Genomic DNA, 18367 nt, shown 5'->3' on the forward strand with positions numbered 1-18367 from the left:
AGCTATCAAGTTCCACTTAGGCAAATACTCCATTTACATCAGGCAAATCATCCAGAGTTAGGTAGCCTCAGAATAATGCATCAGATTTGGAGTGCTAACCCTTTCTGGTTATGGGCAGTGTTAAAATTTCCCCGACTCTCATTCCCCTCCCCATCTCATATGGAATTCATTAGATCCCTCTCTAGCACAGTCTAGATCTTCATGGTAGCATAGAAGTAAAACTACTCTACAGAGAGCACTAAACAGACCAAGAACATTTTTATAAATTAAACTTTACCGTCCAGATTCATGTTGAGACGTTGGATTTACTTTATTTTCCTTATTTTTTTTTTTAGTCTCCTCCCACACATCCCTTGCCTCTGATTCAGTGCCTTTCTTAATCCAAATCCCCAGGTCTTTCATCCCGTCATGACCCCACCCCTCCAAATTAAATAAAAAAAAAAAAAAAAAAGTTATCGAACCATGCCATGGGTAGGGTAGAGAGGTAATTTACTGCTACAGGCCTAGTCTTATCCATGTTGTTCTTGCAGCCTGAAAAATACCGGAATTGAGACATCATTAGTGCAGACTGGACGCAGGGTTACTCTGAAAAACTATTACATAATTAACACTATTTGCTGATGACATATCAAACAGATGAGAGTAGACATCTAACCTTGCTCAGAATTTCCTTCCTCAAATCTCACCAATACTAATTATGCCCATCTGTCTCCTCTGGTCTCAAGTGAAGAAAGTTCTAACACCTCTAGCCTCTGGTCACAGTATTTCATCTCCATCCTACAAACTTTCTGAATTGCAGGAAAAAATGGTGTTTATACTAGCACACATGTTTAACTACACTGCAGAACAAAACACTTGTATGGGTAACAGTTCTGCTCACAAATTAAAAGATTCTGTGTACCTTTTAAAAGGCTGTTTTACTTGAGACTCCATGTTAGCTACATTTTTGTAACAGAATGCAGAAGCTATGCCAACATGTCAATATTGTAACAGAAAAGTATGGGGGGGGGGGGGGGCTCCTCAAAAACTAGGTTCTTATGACAAAGAATGGAGGACGCAGAGAATGGGCACATCATTAATACTCCTGACCAGCATCTCCAACCAGCTTCCATACAACAGAAGGCAAAGCATGCATGCATAAACTAAAAATAGACTCATGCATGACAGTTTAAGAATCACCATCAAACAGCAGGCCTAATCAAGTAAAAACACACAAGTGCCAGAAAAATAACTAAAGCTGAACACAACACTCAAAGGTCAGAAAGGAAGGCCTTACTGTTATTACAGATGTTTTCATTTATGCTAAGAAACTGAAGTTATATTAATAATCTAATGTAGAAATGCACTGCATTTAAAGAGATTAAGATTAAAACTTATTTGGCCTGTAGCTACAGCAAAACAAACTTTTCACTAAATATTCAGATGACACCAACTGTCTAAATAAAGCTATCTACACATTTGCTAAACTACCCTAGAGTCTTTCTTCCCTTTCTCTTATCCCTCTTTCCCCCCTAAGCCTCAACGTCCCCATAATCATTTCCCATTACATACTTCTACAGTTCTTGCAACTTGTTTGTAATCTTGTTACCAATACCTTGGGATATTTACTCTGCTGCCTGATATAACCATGCCCACTACAAGAATGCCTCACGTCTGCCATGTACAAATACTTGTTCAGGAAAGCTCTATGGGTAATTCTGAAATCATGAATGTACTCTATTTGTCCAGTTATAATGAGAACAAATTCCACTAAAAAGATACAAAACACCAATGTACTTCCTATCCGACTTAGGTTGTTTATCTGAATTTACAACCTACTGTACAACTTTCTGGCTTTGTACTTCTTTATTACACATTTTTTGTGTTTTGCCATCCACCTGCAAAAGCCCGGATACCTGGTTAAAAATTAAATAAAATAAACACACACACAGATGCATGTAAATATTCTGCAAATTCAATAGCTCCAGTGAGGTTTCAGTATGCAACAGTAACGGTGTGCTGTTGTGTTCTGCAGCTAAAACAAAAATGCAATCTTTTCTGCAAATTCTATGGCCTGTCAACTTCCAGCTACTGTGTTCTGCCTAATCAGCTCAATGAACTCAAAATTTTCTTCAGAACGGTATTACCTTATTTCTGGGTTAATGAAAACTACAGTCACAGACAAAGAAGTCCTATGTGCACAATACTTTTTTTTTTAATCTTAATAAAACAAAGCTTACAGTGAACAACTGTTAAACTGTCACAGTTCATGGAAAGCATGGAAAGTGAACTATGTAGTTTGGGGGTATTCAAGCACAAAGTTAAAGTGCAGCTTTTGAAAAGCAGACCTGGCCTGATGCAGCTTACTGTGTTACATTTACAGACAACACCAATAGATCAGGGAGAAAAAGAAAAATACTGCTAGGAGTTTAAACATGAAACAGCACTCACTGGAAGCACTCCTCACCATGGAGGATGCAGATGCCTGTGGAGTTAGAGACATGGTTCAAGGCCACTGAGAACACCCTGGATGTACAAGGCTGCAATGCCTTCCACATGTTCCGACCTCAAAATGAGCATGAAGGAACCAAAGGTGGAGGCGTAGTCATCTTCATTAAAATCAAATACTCTGAGACTGGTCAAACAGCATCACTCTTTTGAAGTACTCCATGTCCAGTAGCATACCACATCATTGTTAGCTATAGATCCTCAACCTTAAACCAGGATAAGCACATCACCTTCCTCAATTTACTGGAATCCATCACCATACAGACCAGCACCTTAGTCATGGGAGATTTCAGCTATCTTTCCATAGACTGGGGGGGAATACACGAGCAAAAACACCCTCACCCAGAGGTTCCTGGATTCGTTCCACAGCATTTGTGTTAAGACTGTTTGAACCCTCACTAGGGGTTCTAATGTTCTGGGCATATTACTCAATAACATGGGGGGGGGGTCACTGTACTTCCCCATGTGTGATGCCCTCCCTGGTTAGGTCACTCTCAAATTATTTATTTATTTAAATTTGTTGACCAGGAGTGTCCGACTGGACGTGGGTCCATTTTCAGTGGAGGCCCGGGGAGAAAAGCTCCACAGTAAAATAAACAGACAGCAGTTACATTGGATTACATAGTGATTAATAATTTAACACAGAAATTACTTACAACATATTTACAGATGAAGAACATAGTACATCAGTAGACAACTAGAATCTTTATCTGTGAAGTACATAACAGGCATTAACAAATGTAACAATGAGAAGTTCCTGCTGTATAATAAGTACTAGGCTTATGAGCATCTGAGCTTGCTATCATCAAGGTAGTTAGTGGAAGTGAAAGAAAGGTAGTAGTTGGATGGGGTGGATGATATTAGAGTGGGAGTTGCAAGGGCATAGCCAGCATGTTTTTAGGTGTGCTTTTAATAAAGTTTTGAAGTTGGTGCATGATGGTACGGAGGTAATTGTGGGTGGGAGTGAGTTCCATAATTTGGATATGGCGCAAGAGAATAGTGCTTCACCAGCAGAGTTATTGGCTTTAGTGATCTGCAAGTGATTTTTGTTGCTGGATCTTAGCGGTCTGGTGGTGCGATAGGGTTGGAGTAGATTCTGGAGGGACAAATTAGTCCCGTTTTGAAGTAACTGCTGGAACAGACACCCTCACAGGTACAAAAATTATAAAAAACTTTACCAAAGTTAATTGTAGCTTACTAAGCAATGGTATAAAAAGCTTCATACTATCCGCAATCGCAGACATCAATGACCACTATGCAGAAGTGTACTCAAATGCCTTGTACAAACACTTAAGCGACTGCATAAGCTCTGCTGTATCTGACTGGATCAAAACCGGGTCTTCCTGTAAAAACAAGCCACCGTGGTGAACTTCAAATTTAAACAGATTAGATAACAAGAGAAAGACACTGATCTCCAAAGCAAGAGGGATATCACTTAAAGGAAGAATTCCCTCCTAAACCTAAACAAGAAAATCAAAAATCTTGTAAAGTCTTCTAAAACAAATTATGAAACTAAAATCACAGCTCTAACCAAGGATAATCATAAGGCATTCTTTAACTATATCCAAAGTCTAAAAGGGAATGCCCAGCTATGTGCCAAACTGGCTGTAGATGGGATCAATCATACTACACTGGAAGAACTACTAAAATCCAAGAAAATAAAATAGAATAAAATAATGACAAAGGCCACAGATCCAAAGAATAACACGGGTTTAATAACAGTCTTAGAAGGCTGAGCAAGCCGAGACACTAAGACTAAAAAGCATATTGCACACCTTCCTTAAATATACATTTAATCACAATTAACTAACAATTAAACAATTATCCTCTTATTCCATAATCAAATCACATACTCCCAATTACACTCGTTATGGAGCCCAAAAGGCTCCAAAGTCCCACATTTCAAAATGAAGAGAGTTTCTTTTTTTAAAGTTTATCTTTCAAACTTGTGCATTCCCCTAAACAAACTTCAATTTTTTTTTGTAAAACACAGCCCTTCAAATGGTCAGGATTAGAGTTATGCAAGAACATAAAGTGAGTACCCAAAGGACTGTCTAACTTTTTGTTCTTAATGTCTCTGATGTGTGCTTGGAGACGAACCTTAAAACTTCTACAAGTCTCCCCTATATAAAACATTTCCAATTGCATTTCAATGCATAAATAACACCTTCAGTGTTACAAGTAAATCTATCCTGAGTAATGAATCTAAAGTCATTAATATATGGAAAAGAACTAACCAAATGTTTACAAATGGAACATTTATTACAGGGGGTAGTGCCACTAAAATCCTACATTTCTACTGATGCTGGCCTCCTAAACCTGCGTTAATCTTTGGATCCCTGGCCTTTTTGTTATTTTTTTACACTGGAAGATAACCTGCTAGCTGACACAGTCAGTGCAAACTTCAACCAACCCCACCATCACCACCTACCATATCCCAAAGCACATCTGACACCAGCCCTCTGCCTATTATCTATGAAGAACAGGTCATCTTTGCGCTTGCCAAGGCCAAAAACATGGCTTCAATGGGAACAGATAATATCCTAGGTTGTTTACTAAACAATCTAAAACAAGGCCTGGTGGACCCAATTGGTGTTCTCTTTAATCAAAGCTTTACAACTGGCTATGTTCTTGCAGAAAGGTGAAAAGCAACAGTAATCCACCTGCACAAAGGGGAGCCATCAACTGACCCTGGAAACTACAGACCCACAAGTCTAACCAATCTCATTTGCAAGGCCATGGAAGGAATTATGGACCTTATCAACAAGGACATAGGAATTCTGGATGAAACCCAATCTGGCTATGTTAGGGGTAGATCATGCTTCTTTGAAAATGTCACCAAAGCCATGGACGAAGGTAAGACAGTGTGCACAGCCTCTCTCAACCTTGCCAAGGCTTTTGATGCAATTCCCCACTCTGGCATCATTGAGAAACTCTCCCAGATGGTGATTAACCCTTACGCTACTAGATGGGTAGCCAATTGGCTCACTAACAGAACACACACTGTCAAAATTGGTGACTCCACCTCCACCAGTAGACCTGTCACCAATGGAGTACCTCACGGGTCTGTTCTGGGCCCCTTACTGTTTGGCAGCCATTTCTCAGAAGTCCAGGCCAAACTAAACAGCCTTTAGCTTACCATGTTTGCTAATGACTGCAAACTGGGAGCAATCACGGAGTCCCGCAACATGTCAACATACTGCAAGAAGGGCCAAAACAAACAAATGACTGGTGCCAAAGCCATGGTCTAAAACGCATTATTACTCTCTTTGGCAAAAGAGAATTCCCTACAAATTACAATATTGACAGCAATTATCTAAGTTCCAACCCAGTGGTGTGAGACTTGAGAACACAGGTTGACAGCAATCTGAACTTTACCCACCAAGTTTTCACAGTGGTAAGGAAAGCCTTCTACATAGAGCACCTCATGGCCATAGCATCCAGGTCATGGAATGTTATAACTCCACTATAATTGACCCTCATCAGACCACTAATAGAGTAGGGTATAATGAACCCTTTTGCATGTAACTCACCAGACACCTGCAGCGGCCAGACAGACCTCAGAGGTTTCTCACTAAGAAAATACAAGGACTCCAAACCATGGCCTATGTGGACAGACTGAAAGCCTTATCACTTTACTTTGTATTTTATAGGCTGCTGAGAGAGGACTTGTGGCTGGCCTACAGGATACTGTCCAACCCTGCCCTAATGAAAATGCTGCACATCCATAAGTCAAATGGCACAAGTGTCACTAGCTCTAGGTATCTCGACCTAGCTTGTCACAAAAAACAGAACATAATGGAGAGACAGATAAAGGTCTCCCAGAGACTGCCACCTTTCTGGAACAGACTTCTATTCATGTAAAACAGTGCTCCTCACTGAGACTATTCAAACATAACCTAGACAACTGGATGAGAGTCCACAAATTCACCCCTGGGGTAGCACCTATGTCCCTCACTGACACGGATAACCGGTGTTGATCACAGACCCACTCTGTTCATAAATTCGTTCTGCGAACTACCAAAAAGAACAAATGGTGATTCTCTGGATTAACATGGCTTGGCTTGTAAAGGCTCTAGGGCAGGTACCTAGTAACCTATGAACATATCTCAAAAAACAACGCCTGCAATCTCAGACAAGTGACTGCTCCAGCAAAATATAGCATTATAACTGTAAAACAGCATTACAATACAATTAAACTTCAATAACTGTGTATAGCCAAAGAAAAAGTACCAAACACTGCTTCCACACCACAAAAGATTGTATTAATACTGCATTTAATTCTCATACTTGTAGTTTTCCACATAGATTAAACAAATCAATTGGGGACATAACAGAAATTTTTAGGTGGAAGACAGCAAACGTCCGAGCTCAAATCAGTGACAGTTAAAAAGTGTGCAAATAGAATAACAAAATTAAACTCTATTTTGCAATACACATGGGATAAATTCTCAAACCTTTAAAACTGCGTCTATCGTTGAAGGAGTAACATGCAACATTTCTACAGCAAAAAACAAAAACTGTACGGTGAAAACAATCCGCTTTCTCGGGGACTGGTGCATAAACCTGCAACAAGAACACGCATGGCTGTCCACACAGTTCACAACTCAGTTCCTCTGGACCTGGAAGTTCGCAAAGACTCAGCCAAGATGGTTTGCCACCAACTTTACTTGGGAATTGGGAAGACCGAAGTCTCCATTCCACTGCCTCTTCAACAAACCCAAACTGCACCACAGAACTGTCACGGGTGACTCCTGCCATTTATAACTTCAAACGTGTAAACATTAGTGATAAAGCGTGGCTTGTGAACAAGTCTACCCGGAAGTAAATTTTCACTTTCCTCACGTGTAGTACAACCATCTAAACATGCGATGACGTAACGTGTCAATTAAATCGCATCATTCGCATAGTTAACTGCAGACCATGCGCAAAGAAATATTACTGTCGAAATTATGTGGTGATCTATTTAAATTTCGTCTCTAAGATGATGCTCAGAGGCAGGGTAGGTTTTTCCACCGTTTTTAACTTTGCTCACGTATCTAGGATGAAGTCCCACCCAAATCAAAGACTTTTTTTTCGTATTTTACTGATCACCGACAAAGTTAATAGAATAGCAGGGTTTGCACAGCATGCATTTTCAGAATAGGAACAACTGTGCAACATTTGTCTTGTGTTATTTATTGACTGTAATCCTTGCCTACTGATTACATAACTCAACTGTATAGATTTTCGCAAAATGTCCAGACATTTGCCTCATATTTTGGTCTGTTTTTCATGAAATTATCGTTTTCTGGCAAATTTGTGACAAATCAGTAAGGACCTAAGTTAGAAAATAATGACAGACATTTGGGTTTCGTACTTTATACTCTTTAGAAACATCATGCTAAAGCAAATCAAGTTTCTAAGAGCAATATTTAAAAATTGTCCTTATTTTAAGGCCTTTGTCCAACTTTTATATACAGCTTTGTTCAGATTTCTTACTCTAAGAGGTTGGGAGGTATGCGGATTTACTATAAAATCAGAAATGTATGAGGGTCAATGCAAAATGAGGGGGTACTTTCCTAGGGTTGACATCTTTGGTACAAGTGTCAGATTTTGCAGGCTGAAACATACCCACGGCCAGTACAAAGGACAAAACTTCACTTTTTTGCCTAAATAAAAGCTTATTCTTGTAGCATTTTAGTTGCTTATTCTGTTTTGTATAACATTTAGGTGTTTCAGATACAGAATAACTGTTTTATGCACCTATTATATAAAATATAGGAAATAATTTTGTCCTAAAATCTCAGGACATTTGCTATTTTTACAATTTTTTTGCAGGACACAACTGCCCAAAGAGGGGCTGTCCCTCGCAAAGTTTTTGCATTGACCCTCATACATTTCTGATTTTATAGTAAATCCGCATACCTCTCAACACACATCCTGTGCCTGCCAGTCTACCAAAGATAGGCACTTATTGTGTACAGTGCTAATGCATGTTCATACGTTCACAGGTGCAAAGGATATTACTAGGTTATTGGCCCGAAGGTTTTTACAAGCGTAGCCGTTAAATCCCAATATAATACTAGATGAGAGATATTGTCTATGTCCAAGGGTTTTCTGACAAGGACTGCCCATGTCCAGGAGAGAAGCTGAGGCAATCCCGGCTGAAATTTATGGTTTATCTATGTGATGGAAAATAAAATAAGTCAAGGCCAACTTATTACTCTTATAGAAACTGCAAATCTAAAATGAAGAAACAATAGCAGGGGTAAATCACTGTATCCACAAATGGCTCTGTACCCACCAGTTGCATCCACTTTACTGTGTACACCTCATATGTCAGCACTGTGGTAAAAAATACATAAATGTTACAATAACAAAATATTCCATCTTATTTCACACATATGCAAACTACTCTTGCAAAGCCAGATTAGTGTCATTGACTTTTAAACTGAACAAATGACAAGGAGAGTTAGTTTTCATCCACAGACAGCTCTCATCACCAACCCATAGTTTTGGTCCCTTCTGTGTGCACTTCAGATGTCTGACTGTGATAAAAAAGGTGGCATTGTAATTATTTCAACTTTTTACCACGCCTTTAAAGTATGGCAATCTGCATCACCAAATCACAGTAATCTTGAAAGCCAGAATAATGAGCAAACAGTAATGAGTAATTTTCTTCCACTGACAGCACCAGCAATTATGAATAATTTGTCTGTCTCAACTCAGATGTCCCACTCTTATTAAAAATGTTCTGTCACCTTTTTAATGAAAGAATCTGAGACTAAACCATATATATTGTTAAAAGCCTCATATCAGCGACATATTTTAAGTATTACTTGGCGAGTTAACAGAATAAAAAAGGTTTGCAAAACATTCAAAGAAACTCAATTGTATGTCATTATTTGGTGACTAAAACCTCTGTGACTGACCAGAAAGCCATGAATTTTGCAATGAACAAACCAAAATATGGCACAAATTCAGAGAAATTCATAGCTGTAAACATATTTATAGGTTCATAGGTGTTTACTAGGCTAACGACCACAAGGACCTTTTTAAGACTAGCCATGCATCCCAAATCTCTGACGAGTTGTGATACCCTTGATAAGTGTAAGCAGAGGTTTGGGAGATGAACCATTTACAGGTTACCTGTGTCCATTAGAGACATAGGTGCCAAACCAGGGATGAATTTCCAGTTTCCCATCCAATTGTCCAAGTTGCATTTGAATTGGGTTAGGGAGAAACTCTGCTTCACATGGATGTGGAGCCTGTTCCATAGACATGGTAGTCTCTCCCAGAGACCAGATATTTATCTCTGTCGGGGATATGAGCAGTCCATTAAAGAAATAACATAAAATGAAATGAGATACTCTGGACAAAGATGATCCTGGGAGACTTACTAGGAGGTACAATAATAATAATAACAACAATAATAATAAGAAGAAGAAAACCACCAACAGGCAAGGTTTTAGTTATAACAGGGAATATGGGGGAAATATAAACTGGCCAGCAGACCTCAATGGGATTTTCCAAGGGGAGATCCTCGCACAAAACCAGATAGGGGCACAGTACAGGACCACCAGGAGGCTGCCCCACCAACATCTCATTCTCCACCATTCCAATCCCCTCTGGCTATCAGCACTCTGCAGAACCCTTTGACATCACAGATGTCAGGACAGGAACAAAAGCCACAGAGGCAACCAGAACCGACAGAGAGTTCTACAGGACAAATTACAGGACTACCAGGACAATTGGGACCACAGACAATCCAGCTACCAGAAGCAGCAGCACCTTCACAGAGACAAGTTTTTTTGGGAAGACCAATATCGACAGCACAGACACCAACCACCACACCAATACTAAAGCCAGCACCAGCACCAGAACAAGAACCACAACCACCACCAGAGCCACAGAGTTTGTCCCTCTTACCAGGTTCCCCCCACCACAGCCACAGCAAGGTATATTACTACAACCCATCAAGATTCCAGAAAATACAGGAGGAATTACAGAAGTCTCAGACCCTATCCACAAACCCCAGGGAAACAGGAGAACCAAACAATGGACAAGGGTGAAGGAAATACCATACCTAGGCAATCCAGACTGGAACCCCGACTACAACCCAGGTCCCAGGCTCAGACAGAGGAACCAGCCACAACAATAGGCACTCCACTTATCTGGAACCACTCTGTTAAAGCACCGACTGAAAAAGGTGTGTTGTCCAAAGGACTTACTTTTGTACCAAGCTGCAGAAGCAAGATAGTTCAGGTACTGATAGACCTTAAAATGTTTGTGAGGAAGCTCAACTTAAAGGTACAGAAAATAAGCCTATTGATGAAACTATAAAAAGGCCTAGCAGCTATTGTCCACCACTACATAAATGTTAGCTGCTTTTGAAGGGAAATGTGAGATGGAAATCAGGAAACTACTTAAAAACCTCCTAAGAAAAAACTTTATAACTTAACACAGGGAGAAAGAAAAGCATTGATTGAGTGAGGCAATGATAAATCCAAGCGCATAATGAAAGCAAACAAGGGCGGTGGTATACTTGTGACTGATACCACTAGCTACAACCAAAAGATAGAGAACATGCTGGAGGATAACAGATTTTATGAGTTATTTACCATGGATAACATAAAAAGAGCATATGATTTATGGAACACTAATCTCACCACATTATGGGAAAAAATTATTACTAAAAAATCTTTATAATTTTACTTTTTTGGAATACCAATGCCACACAAGAACAGAGAAGACCCACCTTATAGACCAGTGGTAGCAAGTGGAGGTTCCCTTACTGAAGCCACAGCCATTTACCTTGATTACTTGCTGAAACCTTTAGTAGAAAAGAATAAGTCATACATAAGAGATTCAATGAATTTTTTCAGGAAAATAAAAAAACATTATAGTGGAAGCTGACAGTATTTTATTAACTATTGATGAGGAATCCTTGTACACAGTGCTCCCTCACAATTACTGTATAACAGCAGCTATGGAATCTTTTAAGAAACATAATCAACGTACATAGGCACCACTGCAAAAATTAAGCAAGCTCATTAATCTTGTACTGGACTTTAATTTCTTTACCTTCAATGGCAAACACTACAAAAAAAAACTGGTATAGCAATGTGGGTTGCCATGGCTCCTAGCATAGCTAACATAGCCCTGGGCAAGTGGGAGGAGGATTTTGTGTTAAACAATACAGACTACATGCAGCATATCACATGCTATTTAAGTTACACTGATGATATCATTATAGTGTGGGAAGGTGAGGTAACACCTTGCAGATTGGAGATTTTATAACTTACCTCAATCAAACAACCCCCTTCCTGAAGTGTACCTCTTCCAGACATGTCTAAAAGGTAAGTTCCCTGTGCTTTCTCCTATTAACCTGGTGAACTTGGGTATCCTGAGGCAATGTAGCAATTGCCTCATGTACACTTTCAACCCTCTCCTCTTACCTCCCAACACTCAGACTTGCAAGAGATGCACTTATATATCCAACATGGAAGCCACACACTCTCCAGCCAAGACTGGAATAGCTGGTCAAGAGTAGAAGGTCAGCACTTGCACCACACCACATGGAACACATAGCACTCCAGAACACACACCAGCAATGCCTTGAAATAAAAACACAAACTACACACTCACCTTTGCGGAGGCTCTCAATAAAAATCTACCCAAACAGCAGAGACCACCAAGGCAGAAACGCACTTGACCACAACACTAATCAGGAGACATATAACACTCCTAAACAGTGTGTCACTCAACTAAAGCCCCTAAGGCAAAACAGCATGCCCAACACACTAGTAATAGGTGACTTGATAGTAAGGCACACTGATGTCCCACTCATTAGGTTGAATAAGGAGAAAGTAACAGTCAGTTGCCTATCAGGTGCCAGGATCGGCCACATAACACATGCACTCAGGTCACTCAACAGGTACAAATATGACTCTGTCATTGTACATGTGAGTGTGAATGACCTGAGATGTACCTTCCTGGACTACATGAAAAGAGACATGGAGGAGCTCTCAGATTATGTAGCTCAGGCGAGTATGACCCTAACCCTGAGCAGCATCCTACCATCACCCAGAATGATACCACAGTGCAAGCAGAAAAAGATTGATTTCAACAATTGTCTAAGTTTCTGGTGTCATTCTAAGGGGATCCAGTATCTGTCTGCCTGGGATGACATGATTGACAGACCTCAGTGCTTTGCCAGAGATAGCCTGCACCTTTCACCTTTGGGATTCTGGATACTGGCCAAGACTCTTAACACCCCTATAGTGCCTTTTTTTAGGCAGTGTTTCAAAGACCAAATTACCACCATAACAGCTACAAACAAATGGGATCTGAGGGTCATGCTGCTCAACGTTAGAAGTCTAAATCTCAAAATGCACTTGCTCGAAGCACTCCTTAAAATGGAGAACATCGACATTTGTGCTGTAACAGAGACCAGGTTCAAGGCAGCAGAAAGCACCCCTGCACTACCAGGCTATAACTCATTCCACACCTTTCAGCCCCAGAACTTGGACCGAAGCTCCAAAGGCGGTGGTGTTTCCATATTCATAAAGGATGCACACACCTCGAGACTGGTAGCCCAACATAACACATCAGAGATACTTCAGGTGCAGCTTACACTGGGTAAGACAGCAATTCGGGTCATAGCCTGTTATAGGTCCCCCCCAAACATGTCCCAAGACTCACACTCTACGTTCCTAAACACCATGGAGAATATTAGGGTCCAACCTAACACTCTCATACTGGGTGACTTCAACCACCCCTCCATTAACTGGGAAGGCTACTCATGCACCAATGCACTTGCCCAATGTTTCCTGGAATTCATTAATTCCAATGCCCTGGACCAGCTCATTCTTATCCCCACTAGAGGTGGCAACATCCTTGACCTGGTCATTACTAACATGGGCGACCATTGCTCTACACCAATAGTCAACGCCTCCCTGGTTAGCTCTGACCACAAACTAATCACCTTGGAAATCCACATCCCTCCCACCCCCCCACCCCCCCATGCAAAGGTAAACACCATGAAAAACTTCTCCAAAGCTAACTTTGGGCTCCTAAAAACAGAGGTGGCTAACTTCACGGCACCCATGCAAATACAGAATAGTAGCATGACTGCCGAATCATACACCAATGCACTGTATGAACACATACACAAATGCATGGATCTCGCTATACCCAATAGAACCAAGGCACTCTCCTCCAAAAAAAGGAAACCAGTTTGGTGGTCCCCTGCCATAAACAAACTCTACAACAGAAGGAGGAAACTGATGTGGAATAAGGTGAAGTCTCAAGACTGGAAAAACTCCCTTATCAGCCTCAACAAAAAGTTGAAATCCCTTATCAAATCCTCTAAAGCTAGCTATGAAAGCAGAATTGCATCAGATAGTAAAGACAACCACAAGGCCTTCTGTAGTTATGTAAAGAATCTCCATGGCAATGCCCAGTTTTTCTCTGAGTTACTGCACAATGGTACCTCCTATACAGAGCCAACAGATATTGCCAATATACTGGCCAACAGATTCAGTGCCAGCTTTGCACCTCTCCCTCTAAAGGACCAATCACAATACCAGTAGATTGCCAGGCACCCAGTATTACTGCTGCACAGGTTAAAACAGCACTGTCCAAGGCCAAGAATACAGCTTCTATGGGACCTGACAATATCCCTGGCTGTGTTCTACATGAACTACAGAGTGAACTGGCACCTCACCTGTGTGCCCTGTTAAATCACAGCCTCACCTCTGGCTTTGTCCCTACTGAATGGTGCACTGCTACAGCCATCCCTCTCCACAAAGGAGGAGTGACTACAGACCCTGAGAACTATTGCCCCATTAGCCTGATGAGTCTGATATGCAAAGCTATGGAATGCATCAGTATGGACCTAATAAACAAGGATATAGGTAATCTCCAAACTCTGGATACCACACAGTTTGGTTTTGTGAAGGGTAGATCATGCCTGCTCAACCTGTTTGATTTCTTTGAGTCAGTCACCAGAGCTGTGGATGAAGAGGTTGTCTTCTTTGAGTCAGTCACCAGAGCTGTGGATGAAGGCAAGGTGGTTCATACAGCCTACCTTGATCTGGCCAAAGCCTTTGATACAATTCCCCACTCAGAAATTATAGAAAAACTCACTAAGCTAAACATCAACCCTTGTATCATTATATAGTTTGTAAACTGGCTCACAGACAGAACACACAGTGTGAAAGTAGCTGACTCCAAGTCAGACTGCTGACCAGTCACGAGTGGAGTCCCACAGTGTTCGGTCCTGGGTCCTCTCCTGTTTGGTATCTACTTCTCTGAAGTCCAGGCCAACACGAAGGGACTCTGTCTGACAAAGTTCACAGACAATTGCAAATTTGGAGCTATTATTAATTCCCCAAGTGATGCTGACATCCTACAAAAAGGCCTCACTGAGACCAATGACTTGTGTCAGAACCATGGCCTTAAGCTCAATACCAAAAAATGTGTCATCATCCCCTTTGGGGAAAACCTGGTTCCCTTCATTGAGGGTAGTCCACTGAACACAGAAGGCATTATAAGAGATCTGGGAACACAGGTTGAAAGCAACCTCTCTTTTGACCACCACATTGTCACTGTGGTCAGAAAGTCCTTCTATGTGGCACATCTCATTACTAAGGGTTTTGCATCCAGGAAGAAAGAGGTCATTGTCTCCCTCTACTCTTCCCTCATTACGCCAATCATCAAGTACAATGCCCTATTTGGTATGTACCTCACTAGACACCTGCAACAACTGGAGAGGCCATAAAAGTACCTCACAAAGAGGATCCTAGGCCTTAAACACTTGTCCTATATGGACAGACTCAAACAACTCCAACTATTCTCAGTCTCATATCGCCTACTTAGAGGCGATCTCTGCTTGACTTACAAAGTCATGTCTGACTCAGCTCTGTTAGAAATGCTACATCTAAAGAAATCCTAATCCCTTTGCACCACACACTCCAGAGACCTCAACCTCATTACCACAATCGACAGAACATGCTGGAGGGGCAGGTTCATAACCCATGGAGGGACAGGTTCATAACCCAGAGACTGCCCATGCTATGAAATAGACTTCCCATACATGTCAAACAGAGCACCTCACTGGTCCTCTTCAAGAGAAATCTTGATGAGTGGATGGGAAATAGAAAATTCACCCCGGGGATCATTCTAGTGGCTCTACTTGACAGAGGCACTGGGAACTAAGGTTGGGTGGCACAATGCCAGGATAATCTTATGGGCTAGGCATTTAAAGGCTCCAGGTCCATTAACCTAGTACACACCTATGAACCTATACTTCACCCACTTTCTTAGATATGCAGATTTCCAAGGACACCAATAATAACAGAATCACCACTGATCTATTCAGAAGACCAACGAGGGTTAACTTATTACTCCACAGTAAAAGTCTACATCCTACAAATCCAAGTATAATGTAGTGAAGTCCCAGGGCTATAGATTAGCTAGAATTACCACAGAGATGGAACCATTTTTGAGAAACTTGAACAACTGCCTCAGTAAGAAGCTGAGATCCCTTATAAGATCCTCCAAAGCTAGCTACGAAAACAAGATCACCACTAATTCTAAGGACAACCACAAAGCATTCTATAGCTATGTCAAGAATCTCAATGGCAACACCCAGATCTGCTCTGAGTTACAGCACAACGGCACAAAAATCACAGAACCAACTGATATTGCCAACATCCCGGCAGATAGGTTCAGTGCTAACGTTACCCCCCCTTCGCCCCCTAAAGGGCCCATATCTATACAGGAAGAATGCAGAGTCCCTGTAATCACAACTACGCAGGTAAAAGCTGCACTCTCTAAAGCCAAAAACACAGCATCCATGGGACCGGACAACATCCCAGGCTGCATTTTACACGAACTTCAGAACAAACTGACTCCCCACTTAAGCATCATGTTCAATAATAGCCTTGCAACAGGCTTTGTGCCCACTGAATGGTGCACAGCAACAGGTATCCCACTCCACAAAGGGGGAGCCACCACTGACACCGGGAACTATCGACCTATTAGGTCAGGGTTATTAAGCCAGACAAAGGGGGTGGCCTAGTAATTCTAGATAATTGTAAATATGTTAACACTATGGAAACCATCCTTGAAGGGCCTGCTTACACATCTTCATCTTTAAATGAAATGAATATCTCACATGTTAGAAATAGAAGCTACTTTAGAGACCTTTTTCTTAATGGAGACATTGACATAGACACTTATAATTATATAGACATTAAAATGCCCAAGACTCCAGTAATATTTGGGATCCCTAAGATCCACAAGGATGTACAGAATCCATAACCTACCCATGTGCTCAATTAGTAGAGAATATCTTATCCAAATATTTGAAGAATGTACCCCATATTTGTAAGGACTCTTGGTCCTTTTTGGAAAAGATACACAAAGTGGAATATAATAGTTCTTACAATTTTTTAACTATAGATGTGGTAGATTTATACACATCTATTCCACATTTGGGTTTCTCTTATGCTAATAGATCTTAAAGCTACAAAAAGTGAGATTAATGTTGCCACTCAATTGCTGGACATAATATTATCATCCAACTTTTTTTCATTTAATGGAAAATACTATGTGCAGAAACAAATTCATGGCACACTGGGAAAAGATAAATATATTTAATGACACGCTAAGGAAAGAAAAAGTTAAATTCTACACTAGGTACTTTTATTGGAGGGTGACAATGAGGATGCGACTAATTTAGTGTCTGCCATTAATGACACTAAAACCTTTTTGAGGTTCACCTCAAAATTTTCTGAGAGGGAAATTGATTATCTTGACATTAAGTTGAGTAAGGATGTCATTAAAGGTGAATATTTTTCAAGTATCTATAGAAAATCCACTTACTGTAACTCTCTACTACATTTCAAAAGTTGTCGCCCATATAAACAAAAGAAGGCAATAATTAAGGGACAATTGATTTTGTAGTACTGAACAACTTTTCTAAGAGAATGTGATTTATTAAAACTTATGTTTACTAACAGGAGTACCCCATTCACCTTTTGATGAGTTATTTTTACCAAATAAACAAGCGTCTGATTCAACTATTAATCTAATGTTGGATATAACTTTAGAGAGGAATGTAACATTGAACAATAACCATAATAATACTGTTAACATTGACAATTCAGTAGCTAATAATTTTGAAAGTAGCTTTATTACGACTTTTAGTATTGATTCCAAGACAATTCAATTCATTTTGTATAAAAATTGGTATTTTATTTCCAATAATCAACAACTATTGGATAGATTAGGTAAGAAACCCAAGATTACTTATAGAAGGGGTAACAACTTGAAAGTTTTATTGCAGAGGCATAATATACGTCATTCCAGTGTGGACACTGTAACTATTGTCACCTTTTTTCTATTTGTGGAAGGCATTTTAGAATTAATATTTGGCAACTTGTAATTGCTGCCAAGCTTTCTACATAGGAAAATCAGATAGAAGATTAAGGGATAGTGTGTACGAACATGTCTATGCTATGTGGAAACAAAACAATGAGAATGCGTTAGCTAAGCATATTTCTTGAATTTACTGTAATAGACCAGGTATTAAATATAGGAAGAGGTGGACCTACACCACTAATGTTAGAAAACAAGGAATTAGAATGGCAATTTGTCATCCTTTAAGGTCTGGGAAAAGCACAACAGGAAACTGAAATGAAACAGTATTGATTTTTGTATTTTTCAAATTACCTCTGAAGAAGCTGTAGCAGTGTCTCCAAAAAACCTTTTTTTTACTGTTTTTTCAAGAAGGGCTTGCATTTAGAGTCACTATCGACCTATTAGCCTGACGAGCCTGGTCTGCAAGGCCATGGAACATATAATCATGGAACTCATAAACAAAGACATT

The 18367-nt window shown here is 40.3% G+C and overlaps 2 protein-coding genes across 5 annotated transcripts in view; one reads left to right on the forward strand and one right to left on the reverse strand.

Moving 5' to 3' along the window:
• The window catches only part of PDCD2 (programmed cell death 2), a 289253-nt gene extending 281888 nt beyond the window's left edge, over positions 1-7365 (reverse strand). The window contains exon 1 of one of the 4 annotated variants that reach the window (XM_044086050.1): positions 6945-7365. In XM_044086050.1, the coding sequence (XP_043941985.1) occupies positions 6945-7248 (304 nt within the window). In that variant the 5' untranslated portion in view covers positions 7249-7365. The remainder of the gene's footprint in view (positions 1-6944) is intronic. The other 3 variants (XM_044086129.1, XM_044085975.1, XM_044085896.1) reach the window with 3 other exon arrangements.
• A 62-nt stretch (positions 7366-7427) lies between these two features.
• Positions 7428-18367, forward strand: part of BLOC1S3 (biogenesis of lysosomal organelles complex 1 subunit 3) — a 194306-nt gene continuing 183366 nt past the window's right edge. The window contains exon 1 of the mRNA XM_044086246.1: positions 7428-7489. Coding sequence (XP_043942181.1) covers positions 7472-7489 — 18 coding nt within the window. The 5' untranslated portion in view covers positions 7428-7471. The remainder of the gene's footprint in view (positions 7490-18367) is intronic.

This window comes from Protopterus annectens, chromosome 1.part0 (genome assembly GCF_019279795.1).
Source record: "Protopterus annectens isolate FY-2018-M chromosome 1.part0, PAN1.0, whole genome shotgun sequence".
Classification (NCBI taxonomy): Eukaryota; Metazoa; Chordata; order Ceratodontiformes; family Protopteridae; genus Protopterus; species Protopterus annectens.